Raw genomic sequence first — 15,245 nt, 5'->3', positions numbered from 1 at the left:
TTTTTCCAAGCCAACCTTACACTAAGAGCAGGAATTCCTGTGCCAAAGAAATGGTTCCCAATTATCCTGTCTTGGGTTTTGTTATACATTGTACAGAAGTCAACAAAACAAGTATGTTACAGAACCTGCCTAAATAGCAGCCACCCTCATTAAAAACAGAGAATTAATCAGAGGTGATTGAAGGAAGCAATGCCTCATAGGTTCCCTCCCTTTTCTTCTTTTCTAATCATAGAACAAAATATGTTACATAAAAGGATCGGAACTATTATGCAGTACTCAATTAGAGGGAGGTGAATAGGTCTCTAACATGCTGTTTTATCAAAAGAGCAGACTGGTGTTTGCATGACTGTTGTTTCATTACAGACCCTGTCATTAATTCCATGTGTCAATACTGCCCTGTAGTACACAGAGCAGACAAGAAAGAAGAGCCCTTGAAAACAAGGGAATGATTTTTGAGTCGTTATCAAGCTAAGTGGCAAGCGGGAAGCTGAAACTCGTATAGGTAAATTCGAAGGGACTCTTGGGAGATCTGCAAGTGGGAAACAAGAATGCATTTTACCAACTGCTTAATTATGTCCTGTTTTTCAGCAAGTACACTTGAATTGAATGCTTTGTTTGTATTGCACAAAAGCATGTGCTATGGGCAAGAGTATTCTCTTGCTTCCAGGTCAAGTAAGGTGTTCTATGCACACACATCTGACCTATTCTAGAATGTGCAATTGGGTCTGTTAGTATCTGAGCCCCAATACTGCACTGCCATTTCTGGGGGAAACAGTCACTTAGGAACCAGAGCCCTAAAAAGTGGGACCTTCTCTAAGGTTCTGAGAAATTATATAAACCTAGGCATCCCAGAGTGCCATTTTTACAGGAAAATGGTACCTCAGGAAAATATAAAGATATATCTGGGGAAAAAAAACAAACCAGGATATTTTAAATATGTATAAATCCCATAATTCCTATCCCTAGATCATTAATTTTTTTTTTTATTTCCATTAGCAGTCCCAAGGGTTAGGCTGGGGCAGAATTAGGGTTTCCTTTCTTGGACGTGCTGTATCTGTGTCCTCTTGCCTGGCCAAGCCCTTATAGATTATGGTTCCTTACCGTTTAGTAAGATCAAATTTCTAAATGATGTTTCGTTCCAGTTGAACATTCTTGGAGGCTTATCTCTTCCCTGGCCAGATGCCTGATCAGATGAGAAGCCCGCCATGATACTGTCACAGTGCCTAGAATGGGCTCTTTATCCAGTAGACATCACTGTACTTTTTGATGATAACGAGGGCAGTCTTAACTTATGTTAAGGCCTGTGTATAGCATTGAAGGTAAGTATGAAGGAGTTGTTGCTATGTGAATATCTTAATCCTGATACACATTTCAATATAGTATCTCCGCTTTACCATGATAAACATATATCTGACACCTAGCCATCATTTTAGATAGGAACTTCATAAATTTAGGGCCCATAGTAACTCTTCATAAAGTGGCCTATTTATTGAGGGCTGTGATTGAATTTGGATCCTTCTGTGTAACACTTGCCATTGCTTTTATTTACCTGTGTAATCATTTTAGTGACCTGCTGGCAGATTATAGAAAGGGTTTGTGGTCTTGTTATATGTCAATGACAGGTAGATAGGGTGCTGGAATTCACTCTTAGATGTAGACTATCTTGATTAAAAACAAAGGCTAAGAATAATGAGGTTGAGTGTCTTAAAAACCTAGCAACTCTTTTAGGTTTCTGAAATTAGTGTAGAGTCTGGGGAATCATCTTGTCCAACCCCTCATTTTATAGATGGGGAGACTCAAGCCTAGAGAGGCAAACGACATACCCAAGGACACATGGCCAGTTAGTAAAAGATCTGAGACTAGAGTCTCGGTCTTACAGTGTTCCACATCCAAGAAGCCAAATCTATACCTGCTAGCATATGGTAGTTCCAGGCTATACAGAAAGAGGCAACCTGACTTCTGGCACTGTCAGAATATATGATAACATTGATTCATCAAGAATAATAATCACAGTTAAAATAATATGAGAAGGATTTCTGGAAAATGATCCCTACCATTCTCCATTTATGCCATGACGTCATTTTGTACTCATTCTTTCAGTAAACATTTACTGAGCACCTACTATATGCTTTGTCCTCTACTGGATACTGGCAAATTCCAGCCAGATAAGACGTGGACTCTGCCCTCAAGTTGCTCATAGTCTGGTAGAGAACAAGGAATCCCTGGAAAGCATTTTACAGAATTTCCTGTGGAATGTTAATACCTTTCCTAACTGTAAATCTTTTACCCACAAATTTAACTTCCCTCTTGTTCATGGTTTAGTTATTAGGAGTCCCATGAGACGCATGCCTTTTCTCTCTGTGGAAGTGCAAGATGATATCAAATGCAACTAAATTTAGCCCACAGACATTTGATTGAGGCTCTGCTTTCTGCAAGGCACTGTGCTTGCTCCTAGGAATATGAAACCTGAACAATTAAAGCATAGAACATATTTTTAATATTTTAAAGCAGCATTATTTCATAGCTTTCAAACTTTGTGATGACATTTATTTTAGTAAATATTCTTAAATGTGGGGGGTCTTGAAATAGAAGACAAAGAAATACCTTCATATTCAAATCCAGACTTGTCAGCTTAAGAGTCAAGGCCTCCATTCTGATCCTTTTTGTGCCCATATCTCTTTGAGCTTTCTTTTTCCTTTTCCTCAGCTGAACCAGCCTGCCTGGCAATCCCTGCACACAACTAACTCTTGCCTCTGCTTCTGCTTGACTAACCCTTCTGTTTCTGGGATGCTCTTCTTCCTGCGAATCCATGCCCATCGCTGCCATCACGGCTGGCCGCACGCCCACGTCCTGCAAGGAGCCTGTAGCCAGCGTCCCTGTCTCCTGTGTCCCTCCCGTGTGTGCAAAGGCCATATGACGGGTGAAGGAACACTTCTGTGGTGTTCATTAAAGCTTCCCATTCTCTGTCCACGTCTTGCTGGTCTAGATATAACAGATTGTAAATGAAAAGGCTAACATAATCAGGTCATCCACCAAGCCTTTTAGAATGAGTCTGTATATCAGAAATTTCATTTGGGAATCTGTGGGCTATCATTATATGATAGAGAGGAAGATCAGAAAAGCCAGGATGGGAGTATGAGAAGTAAGCCTGTGAAACAAACTCACCTACCTGTCCCTGATCCTCTCCTACTCCCAAGAAGGGTGAGGAATCTCCTATTAAAAAAATTTCGGATATGGTAAGAATAGATCCAGGAACTGTCAGGCTTAGAGAAAGCAGGGCTCTGCCTATTAATCATCTCAAGCTTGTTGATCTGCTGTTGTGTAATTCTTTCAATATTGGTGTGTGTGTGTGTGTGTGTGTGTGTGTGTGTGTGTGTGTGTGTGTGTGTTCTGAACTGACTTAAAAGCTTCTTGAGGACAGGGACCTTTTTTTTTTTCCTATTACTTCTGTATATTCTTCCCCCACTTATTTCTAACTAGCTTGGGAAAAGCCTGTAGGCACATAGGAACAGGAATGCAACCTATGAGTTCCTGCCACCTCCCAGTCACCACACTTACAGACTGACTCTAGACATACAGTAAATGGTCTTTGCCCGTGTGTCAACTTAGTGCGCTGGGTGTTCCTATCCTAGTTCTACAGGTAAGGGAAAGGGCGTTCAGGAAGCTCAAGGTCTTATGGTTAGTGAGTGGTGGATTCAGAATCAGAACCCAGGTCTGACTCCAAAACCTGTAGTTGCTTTCACTACATCACAATAATAGTAGGTATTTGAGTCCCACACAGTTCCCAGAACTCTTTGGTCTACACTGTTATTGCTGTTGTTACTATAATCATCACTCCTTACATCATCACTAGGTAGAGTTAGTATTATCATGACCCCAAGTCAGATGGGAGACACAGCCTTGCCCAAGGTCAACACAGCTGGTAAGTAGGAGAATCAGGACTTGGAACAGACTTCTTGACTCCAGATCTTTCTGTTCTTCCTGTGACCTCACATTGTTGCCTTAGTCATTTGCATGAATGCATGGTGATGTGGCAGTTCTCACCAACGCCTTTCCTACAGAAATGCCAGTGCGCCCAAGCACTGGTTAGGGTTAGGGTTAGGGAAAGAAAATAACTAAGGAGCTTTCATTTTAATGGAAGGGTGATACAAAGCACCAGAAATGAATGCTTGAGAGCAGTTCATGAGTGAGAATTAAAATATGGGGCCCTTTGTTCTGGAAGTAAATTTTTGTGTTTTGGCCATAAAACTATGAAATATTTTTAATTTCTTCCATCATAAAGTTGGATTAGGGAGTAGGCATGAAGCCAATAGACTTGATCTTAAAATACGCCTCCTGGGTTTAGATGAGAAAGTGCTGGGTATTTCAGACAAGTTGGTAGCCAGCCTCAGCATTATCCTGTTATCAAAGAGATGTGGTAGTGTTAGTCCCAGGGGCAATGATATGTCTGCCCAGCAGCTCATCAGTGTCCTTGGTAGAATCCCTCTCGTGCCATCTGCCATTCCTCTTTCTACCTCTCCCTACCCTTCAGCCCCTGCCCCACCTCCCTGTCCTCAGTTCACCAGCCCCTGCAGGCCTTTGAATGTCCTCCACGGTGTTTCATTCCCAGCAGGCTGTCTCCCTTCTCCTTTTGCATCGTTTATTAGTATGTAGTGTCTGGTATCATAAAGTCCTTCGGCAAGGTCAGAGCTAGGGAAACACACATTGTAAATCATAGCTATGTAGCACGTGGCAGTGATGGAGAGGAGTTAAATGGAAACAGGCTGTCTCTAACTTTCCACTGGGCACTTCTGCCCCAGGTAGCTCAAGCTCTTCATGTTCTGAAAGGTACCAGCATCTGCCCTGCAGACCTATTCCATCTCCTATGTTCTGGCTCCAGTGGATAACGCCATGACTACTTGGCCATTTGTGCTGGAGCCACAGGGATACTGCTGCGTCCCTGTCTCTACCCGTCCCTTTCAGCGGGTCATTAGCTCTGCCTCAGAAATGTTGCCTTTCCTTTCCATTACCTCAGCCACAATGCAGCTCTCTTCTCCTCTCCCACACACCATGGTAATGACCTCCTAATGCCTCTGTTTCTGCCACCTATTTCAGTGCAGTATCTACCACACTGCTGCCAAGGAAGCAAGCCCAATTGGATACTCTTTACAGGAAAAAATCTAAGCTCCTTACTTCAGCACTTAAAATACTTGATTGTTGGATTCCGGATTTCCCATCCAGCCTTCCTTCCTGTCACTCCATCATTGAACTCCATGCCCCTAACATTGGGCTTTTTCCTAACAACATAAGAACACAGAGACACAAAAGATGAACTGACACAACCCAAAAACATCTGCAGAAATCACACAAGACAACGGGGCCAGAGCTCTTGACACAGTCCTCCTTTGCCTGAGATGTGCTCAGCACAGGATACCTCCTGGGCGTGTTTCCCCACCACCCTGGCAGTCGGGTTGGTGCTTCATCTCAGGAGCTGCCACGTTCTTGTAACATTTTCTCTATTATATTCTAAGTTATTTTCCCTAGAGTTGTTATACCCACTCATCAAAGGCAGCAGCTCTACCTGAGTCTTCCATTTTTTCCTGATATATGGCATACTACTTGTCACAGTCATTGAATAGATGTTGAACGCACAAGCTCAGGGTGTGTTCCTCCAGTGCGGTTAGGGCACTTAGTTCAGACGTGGCTGCTGCAGAGAGGACCAGGCTGGACTCAGAGACCAGTTTCCCAGGTCCAGTCTGCCACTAGATAAGTGGCCTTGGGTAAGTCACTCAGTCTCCTTTATTAAGGAAGGGGGTTGGACTACATGATCTCTGAAGCCCCTCCCAGTGTTACACCTATGATTTCTATCCCATTTTTTGGCTCAATAAACACGTTTCCTACTTTATAACATTGAGGAGCCTCAGCCAGTTGGCCATCCACATTTCCTGAGTCGATTCTCGGGCTCTTGGAAATAGTCTTCTGGTGCTAGTCAGAGCTGCTTCATTCGGCTCCCATTGGCTTAACTGGTGAGCGCGGAGCTGTCCTCCCCCCTCACGCGCGGTGGTGTGGCTGCCCCTTCCTGGGAGAGAGCCCTTCTTTGTGCTGGCCTATGGGACAGTGGCAAGGAGGTGGGGGAGAGGAAGCGTTCCCATTCCCCTCCACTCTACGCACCACCAGCGTTACAACTGCCGCCACCATGTTTTCAGGAGCAATGCCCACTTCTGTGAGAAACCAGTTAAGCAGCTCTTGGGCCTTCTTAAGGCTCCTCTTAAATACACTACTGACCTTTTGGGGGTGGGAGTGGGACTGGAGTAGCGACGCCACAGGTACATTCACTGTAATCTCCATGTAATAAATAAGAGCCTATGGAAAGATTAAATAAATCTTTACTAATGCTTTTTGATTGGCTCAATCAATAATTAATCATCTTCAGATGAGGCCATAACTTGTGGAGTAGATATAATTGGATTATCTGAAAAGAGGCAGTTGGGAGCTTTGAAGAGATTAAAATGGCTGTCAATCTCATAATTAAACCGCCACAAACAAAAGCAGTGGTGTTTAAAATGGAAAAAAGAAGGAAGAATGAGAGAAAAAGAAAAAAAAGTTGGGGAAGGCCAAAAGGCCAACTGATTTCAAATGAGCCAACAAGAACTTACGTATCATTGGAGGCTGTAGGCAAAAGCATATCTGACATATTTATTCCACTGAATGAAATGCATATATAGCAAGTCAGCCACGTGAGAGTTTGCTTGGGGCAGGTGAAACTTTGGCAGCTTCAGCTTCCCTGCAACAAAATCAATCTACGGGGAAGGGGGGGGGGTCACGTATTTAAAACAGAAGAGAACTGCTCCTTGTCCTGAGCCCATTTAGACCTTGACTTTTCATACTTTTAATTGGCTTAGTAGGTTTGGCCTGTGTGAATGAAGTCTTTTATCTCTTTTTCTTTCCATGCCCCTTTCATCTTTCCTATTACAAACACACAGAGAGCTTGAGAGAAAATACTTTGGTTTTTAAAGACTCTTCTTTAAAAGGATGTGGATTTGGGCGGGGGAAGGGTGTGCGTGTGATGCTGGTGAATACTTTTTTTCTCTCTCTTTCTTTTTTATCTCTTTTTCCAGAGAGGAGTTGCTTAAACCAATGGGACTAAAACCTGATGGGACAATAACGCCTTTGGAGGAAGCGCTCAGCCAGTACTCCGTCATCGAAGAGACCAGCTCTGACACGGACTGAAAGCATCACCTGCTCAACTCTCCATCTTGCTTTTATCAGCATCTTTTCTCTGTAGCTCCAGGGGAATCTTTTCTCTAAAACATTTATGCCCTTGCTTTGGCTAGAAACACATCAACTGGTTTACTCATTGAGAATCCAGCATATTTCCAAGGTGATCCTGTGTTTTTTGCGATGTTGAGGCATTCATTACAGAGCTGCAGTTAGGCCGAGTTACAGGGACTAGACGCAGAAAAACAGGAATCCTATTTCTTCAGGAAGAAATGAAGGACTCCATTCTGAAAAGCAGCCCTGGCCGAGTCTGGCGGTTGCATTTGCCAAGATTCGTAGCCGAACGTTTAGCCATTCCTTCCTCTCAGTGTGAGCGGCCCCTTCCGAGTGTCCGCAGCAGCTGGGGGGAGGCGCACGAGAGCAGAATGAACAGTGGTTACGTAGGGCCGAGGCAAGGGCTCCTTAGGTCAGGACTGACTGGATGGAGGACAAGCAGCTGCTCTGTAGACCTAGTCCCACCCTTCATTCAATTTTGTATAAATACAGAAACACACACACAAGCACACACGGCGCCCCAGACATACAAACTGGATTACGCTCTTAAGTTTGTATGTTGCTTAGCTAAAGCTTCAGAATACATTTCTCCCTACAAACAGTTATAAATGATGGTTTAGTTCCCAGGCAGCTACCAATGCCTATTTATTTCCTAATGAACCTGAACACTAGTACCGCCGAACTGAACCACCATCTGTACGGTGGCATGGGAGTTTGCATTCTGAGGAATAACTCGGGGTGCCAGGAACATAGACATCCTCCATCCCCGTAGAGGGAATGGGGCCTCCCTGAGAAATGGGAATTCTTCTGTGGCCTCTGCTGTTGGTGGGGGCATCAGCAGCACCTATTTGTACATAAAAGTCATCCATGCATCATGTTTTAAATCAGGGTCAGCGTGTGCTTATATGTGTGTATTCTACCTTTCTACCATATGTGATCAGTTTAATGGTAACTTTATTTATTTAAAAAAAGAAACACAAATAGTTACCATTAAACTGATTAAAGCTGTTTATTTTTACTGTTAAAATGGTCATATGAAGTAGAAACACAGTCATGCAACAGTCGGTGAGCCTACCTGATCAGTGGCTAAAGTTGAAAAGGGGTTGGTTTCCTTTTATAAATATGTATGTATGTATGTGTGGATACACATACATATATATATATACATATATATACACACACATAGATAATGTGCTTAACCACTGCCTTTTAAAACTTTAAATTAAATAAAACATTGGGGTTGATTCAATTTAGCCATCTGTGTGTGTTTCTTTATGGCTACCTGGGATAAACAACACTATTTCAGAGTTTATGCTTTTTAAAAGTACGTTTCCATCCATTATCTCTCTAGTCATCCTAGTAACTTTTAAGGACAGATTAAAGTATATGAAGTATTAGTGAAAATGTCACTTATCCAGAAGTTACTTCTCTGGCAAGGAAGCAAATTCGGATTTGAGTCTTGAAGGTCTTTCAACTGTCAGAGAAATGTCACAAAACTTTTTACAGTTACTCGGAGGGAAGAGAGCTCTTCGAGACGATCACTCTGAGCCTCTTCACTAAAATTTGAATACACTGCTAACATGCTTAGTTATGTGTCTTTTAAGCCCCCCGCCAAAATAAATGACAAAAAAGGAGGAAGATTGAGGACAGGCATATGAAAACTAAATATTGAGATGGTTAGTAAGAAAAGCAGTTCAAGGCATAGCAAATCTAGGACTGTCTACTCACCGAAGGGTACTGTAGTTGACCCAGAAAATAGGCGTTTAGTAGCATGGCCCATAAACTGATTCTCATAGTGATGACCCTGAGTCTCTTCAAAAGAATGGATTGAATCCAGAATACTTTATAAAAAGACTAGGAAGAAAAGACATTTTACTATCTTCATCCAAAGTCGCTGAGGGAGAGGTTGTGGGTGATGACCACATTTTAACCAAGTTTCACTGTCAAGTGAAACTTGGCAGTTCATAATTTTAGATTAAGTGGGAAAAGTTTAGAAAAAAAGAACTTAATATTTTTATTATTTAATTCTGCAGATTTATTTTTTAAGTATTTTTATAATTTCTAAAGTCATACTGCTCTAGCCTGAGTGTCAGCCTGTGTCAATGAAGACGTGTCTGGTGAGAGACCCTCTTGCCGGCTCTGCAGAGTGTGTGAAGAGTCCTGTTCTAGTAGCTGTGATCTTTTGGCAAGTTCTGTTTCATTTTGTGTTTCTCTGTGCTGGGCATTTAACTTTGTTTTTAAAGAGGGAGACTTTGCGGAGGAGAAGATGGGAATGACCTCACCGTGTGCACAGGAGAGGACCATCTGTGGGGAGCCGACGGCACGCCCTCGCCTGCGTCCTCGCTGCGGCTCTGGCCAAGAGCCTTTGCAGCTCCCGTGAGCAAGAGTCCAGCTCCAGTGGCCTGACTCCCAGCACCTCCCCTTTCCCTTCCCCGCTGCACCTTCCAAGGCTTTGAAATGCTGGAAACAGCCGGGTGGGGAGGGTGGTCATTCTCAGGCTATTTTAAGCAATAACTTTCAGCAGAACTTGAAAAGGTCTGAAGAACTCCTTACAGCAGGGTGGTTACCTGGAGTGGAAGAGTGGGGGAACCACGGTTAGCCCTGGGTTGTAAAAGGAGACCTGGAGTCCCTTAGGTGAGAGGCCGGGGCGCAGGCTTCCCAGCTGCAGTGGGGTGGCCAGAAGTCACCTGCCCTATACCCTGCCTGACCTCCAAAGTGAGGTGTGGAAGAGTATGTCCTAAAATAAGGCACTCGACACCAGCCATTAGGACCCTTTCACAGGCCCAGGGGTCCTGGGTGGCGGGCAGGGCAGATGTCCTATACCCTTATGAATGAGAATACGGACTGTGGCTGTCAGCGACCTGGCGCCTACTCAGTACCACATCAGTCTTGCCTTTCCCAGGACCACGTGGCACTCTCATTGACTTCCTTTTTCCCCCTGATTATAAAAGTAATACATGTTCGTTGTGGAAAGTGTGGAAAATGCAGAGAACAATAAAATCAATCATTTACCCCAAATATCACCACCATGAGATAATCACTGTTACTGTTTTAGTGTATTTCTTCTTGTATTTTTTCTATGCATATATAATTTATTTTACTACAAGATTGGGATCACACTGTATTTACAGATTTGTATCCTGCTTTCTTCTTTAACATATTGTGAGCATTTTCCCATGTCAATAAATATTCTTCAAACGTTAATGACTATATGACATTCCATTATATCAGTTGTGGCAAACACTCTTAATTGCCTACTCAGCATTCTTCCTCACAGAAAACGTCCTCTGCCCCTCCCCCATCCACGAAAAATCAGTTGTCTGCCATCTTCCTGGAACAGCATGAGGCTCTCATCAACTCTGCAAGGGCCTCTGCAAAGATGGAGGAGCTAGCCATGGGCCCTGGAGGGGGCACCTGCCCAGCAGACAGCGCCGGGCCTGGCAGAGGCCTCAGCACTGCAAGTGCCCGCTTAACTGGATTTCAAGGAAAGCCACCCAAAGGGAGCCAGGCCACTTCATATGTAAAAAAGTTTAAAACAAGAAGGATGTAGCTGGGCGTGGTGGCACACGCTTGTAATCCCAGCATTTGGGAGGCTGAGACTGGAGGATCGCGGTTCGCGGACAGCCTCAGCTACTTAGGCCCTCCTCAACTTAGTGAGACCCAGTTTCAAATTAAAGAATAAAAAAACTAGGGCAGGGGGTGTAGCTCGGAGGTCAAATGTTCCCGGGTTCCATCCCCAGATCCGGAAAAAAAAAAAAAAAAAAGATGTCATCATGTCATCATGTTTAGTATGTAGTCCAAATGTTGACGTTAGGTTTCTGAGACGATTCACTCAAAGGGAAGTGATGAGTTCTTATGAGAAAATCAAGGGAGCAGCTGTCAGAAGCGTTGGGTATGTGGTGAGCAGCGTGAAGAAGAAACAAGTCGTGAGTGAGGGAAGGAGGGAGCGGCTTGTAGGGAGAGGTTTGTGGAGGACCTCCTGCTGGGGCCAGGTCTTCCTTAGCACTCAGGGCAGCAGCGGCAGCCAGCCTTGCAGGGCAGGGGGATCCTAAGCCGTGGCCCAGCCTCTGCGCCATGATCAGCTGTGATGGGCGGGGAGCACCCCTCCCTCCCGTGCATCTGCGGCAGGCAGGCACGGAACTGACCAAGCAATCGGGCCAGTCATTCTGGAGTTCAGGTGAGCTTCGTCAAGGTCTGCCCTGAGAAAAGACTAAGATGGCTCTCCAGGGCCACTAGAGTCAGACTTGCGCTTCTGTGCAACACAGCAAAGATCCTAAAGCCATCACCCCTATACGTTTTCTGCATCACCATAATCGCAGCTGGGAGTATTAGCCAGACACTGCTAAGCGCTTTACATGCACATTCTAATTTAATATTTATAATGAGCTTATGAAGTGAGCACTGTTATAAAAGCTACTTTTCAGATGAGAAAACTTAAAACACAGCCTTATTTGCTTATGATTTGCTATTCAGAGCAAAGTTTGAACTCAAGCCTGTTTGACACCAGTCCATGTAAATACTATGCTACCTGGCTATGGCTTTTGCAAACAAGACCATTAACTAGCCAGGCATACACAGGAGCGGAGTGTGACGGGAACAGGCATCCTATGTCTCATGACACATGAGTAGCATCGTTCAGGGCGGGGAGCACACCGCTGCATGATGGGAAATGGTTTGGAGAAAGGACAGTCAGCAAAAGAAACCAGACGGAAAGCTGTTGCCTTAGAATCTGAGGGGCAAGTAGGGCCCAGAAGAAGAGAACTGGCAGCGGATGTGGGAAGGGAGATGGATTCCAGAAGCTCTTGGAAGCAGGGAGAAACACGTGTGATCTCGGGGAAAGGCAAGAAAGAACTCATTTAAACTTAGGAATGAGAAGAACTTCGGGGAAAATCATCTAAATCTGTGTCTTCCGATCTTTGGACTCAACTCAGTAGCTTTTGGTTTAAGAGCAGAAAAAGCTTAAGTGTTATTTCAAGGACTATACAAATTTGTACAGTCACTTTGCTAGATTGACTATAACAACATGCTTGAAGTAAATAATCAGCTTATAAAGAGAAAAGGTTCATGTGGGCTCACAATTTAGGGGTCTCAATCCAAGGTCAGCTGGCCCTGTTGTTTTGGGGCCTCTGGCAAGGAAGCAGTCGCGGGTGGGGGCCCGAGTCACGGAGGAAGCCTGTTCATTTCATGGCCAAGAACAAAGGAGGAAGAAGGGGTGGCCCTCCCACAATCCCCTTCAAGGGCACACTCCTCCCTCTAGGCCCCACCTCTATGAGCTGATTTATCCCTAACAATCCTGTGCTGACCTATTACTCTCCTGTATTTGCCACGCAGAACAAATACTCTGTAAAATTGGCGCGCGCCTGGAGGCCAGTCAGCTACAGGAGGCTGAGAAAATGGAAGCCCAGGAGTTTCAGGTTTCTTGAACTTATGTGTTTGTTTCCACTGGGTTGTTGATTTTTGTGGGTTTTTTTTTTCCTATTTCTCACCTCCTAGTTCCCCAGAATAATTAGAAATATAATATTTACTTCCTGACAGATTATGTACCAAGGGCTTTGTATGATTAATCTCGTTTAGTCCTCACGCCGCCTACAGCATAGCTTCTGTTGTTATTCCTCATTTTCTGACCAGAGCCAAAAGCCGATGGGCAGATCCTCGCCCATCAAAGGGGCCGCACAAGGCTCAGCAGCCCGACCTCTTTGCATCCCCATATAGAAAGGAAGGCTTTTTTTTTTTTTTTTTTTTTTTTTGTGGTACTGGGGTTCCTGGAAGCCCTTCTACCTCCAGGATACATTCCCACGGGCTACACTCCCAAACCTATTTTTTAACTGTTTTATGTGGAAATAGGGTCTCTTAAGCCAGTGAGGCTGGCTCCGAACCAGCGCGATCCTCCTGTCTCCGCCTCCCAAGCACGGGGATTACAAGGGTGCGCCACCAAGCCCGGCTAGGGAGGCCTTCTAAGCATGCTTTGATCCACTTCCTCTCAGGTTTCAAATCCAAATGTCTTGGGGCCGGGCATGGTGGCATATGCCTGTAATCCCAGTATTTGGGAGGCTGACACAGGAGGATCACGGATTCACAACCCACCTCAGCAGTTGAGCTCGGCCTTCTGCAACTTAGACCCTGTTTCAAAATAGAAAATAAAATGGGGCTATGGGTGTAGCTCAGAGGTAGAATGATCCCAGGATCCATCTCTAGTACCACCACCAAAAAAAGTAAATGTCTTGGCAAACTATCAAGCCATCTAGGTAGCTCAGCTATATCCTGGAGCTCCACCTCCTGGTTCAGAATCAGTTTTGCCAAACATTTTCATACAAGAACTGTTGATGCCTGCCGGAGTCGCCTCCCACACATGAGTCTGTTAGCTCCTTTAGCCCAGCAGCACTGGGTGGTGGAAGTTCCTCTGCAATAACCCGTATTTCACAGTCGGAGGGACCTTGTGGCTCAGAGAGGCCACAACTTGAGTCTAGTTGCACAGCCGGTTTCTGTGTACCGCATGGACGGCTGGGGAGTGAATAATCCAGGCCTCATTCCAACTGCGTTAGAAAAAAATTGGTCCTAGCTGGGCGTGGTGGTGCACGCTTATAATCCCAGTGCTTGGGAGGCTGAGATGGGAGGGTTGCAGGTTTGAGTCCAGCGTCAGCAATTTAGGGAGGCCCTTTTGCAACATAAAATCTAAACAGGAGCCGGGCGTGGTGGCGCACCCTTGTAATCCCAGCATTTGAGAGGCTGAGACAGGAGGATCGCGGGTCACAGACAGCCTCAGCTACTCAGTGAGGCAGCTCAGTGAGGAGTGATTTCTCCTTGTGATCCTCCTGTCTCAGCCTCCCAAATGCTGGGATTACAAGGGTGCGCCACCACGCCCGGCTCCTATTTTACTTTTTTTATTTTGAGAAAGGATCTCACTGAGTTGCTTAGAGCCTCATTTAGTTGTAGAGGCTGACCTCGAACCTGTGGTCCTCCTGTCTTGGCCTCACATGTTTGGGGATTACAGGTGTGTGCCACCCCACCTGATTTACAGGGACATCTTTTGTCTATCCACTCTGAATATGGTGTGTCTCATTCTGCTACCTCTAATCTCTCACCATAGTCTAACACCCATGCTATCAGTATCTTGCTGTTAAAATCATGAAGCGGGTGTCGATGGCCTCCCCTTGCATCTCCTACCCTCCCTTCCCCCACCCCTTGCCCTCTGCACCTGTTCAGCCCCAGCTGTTTCCAACATCAGGGAACCTTCGGCAGCTCCACCTTGGTCTGCAGCAAACACAGTATTTTCTCTCCACCAGGTTTCAGAAAACCACTCCATCCTGAAAGGCCAGACCACAAGCTAGTCTTAATCTTCGCTGAAAGAGAAGTAAAAAGTAAAGTGGCCTGCTAGTCTGGGGGCCGCCATTCTTAGCCTAGTAAATTTATTTCGCTTGCTTTTCACTGTAAGGAGAGGAGGGAGCTGAAGATAGACTGCATGGGTAGATTGGACATGACCACCCCACCACTGTTTTTTCTTGGTGTCAATTAACATAATTTAAAAGGCAAGGTGGCAGGGGGGAGATACGTGCCAGACCACTTTGGGGCTTGAACTTTTCCGTCCTTCGGAGCTGATTATGGCCAAGTGACCCATATTTAAAAAGCATCTACAATAAAACGATGCACTTCCTTTTGTGCCATCCGCTTCCCTGATGAAAAGCAAAAATGTTTTAAAATTGTCCCTTTTTGTCAGTGGTAATGGCCGTGCTATATTTCAGCTCGTCCCCCTTGTTGGCATAGAAAGGGAAGGGTAATAAAGGGCACAGCTGTAGACACTTTATAGGGCTGCTTGGGGGGGCTGGGGGGGAAGGGTAGTGGAGGCAAGAAACAGATTGACTGTGTGTCAACAAATGCAGCTGGGAAAAGAGAAAGCTTTTAAAGACTGCTGCAACTTAAAGTCCAAGATAAATGATGTTCCTATTTGGAAAGAAAAAAAAAAAAACATGGAGGTGAAATTCAATAAAGGCTGGTTG

At 44.9% G+C, this 15,245-nt stretch overlaps 1 protein-coding gene across 6 annotated transcripts in view; it reads left to right on the top strand.

Moving 5' to 3' along the window:
- Nucleotides 1–7,209, top strand: part of RIC8B (RIC8 guanine nucleotide exchange factor B) — a gene marked incomplete at both ends in the record, with an annotated part of 107,529 nt that extends 100,320 nt beyond the window's left edge. For all 6 annotated transcript variants that reach the window (XM_080705305.1, XM_080705301.1, XM_080705303.1 and 3 more), the window contains one exon: nucleotides 7,098–7,209. In XM_080705305.1, the coding sequence (XP_080561431.1) occupies nucleotides 7,098–7,209 (112 nt within the window). The remainder of the gene's footprint in view (nucleotides 1–7,097) is intronic.
- Between the last annotated feature and the right edge of the window lie 8,036 nt (nucleotides 7,210–15,245).

This window comes from Muscardinus avellanarius (genome assembly GCF_963383645.1).
Source record: "Muscardinus avellanarius genome assembly, chromosome: 11".
NCBI lineage: Eukaryota > Metazoa > Chordata > Mammalia > Rodentia > Gliridae > Muscardinus > Muscardinus avellanarius.
The sequence above is the reverse complement of the archived record's forward strand: the minus strand, read 5'-3'. Positions and strand labels throughout refer to the sequence as shown.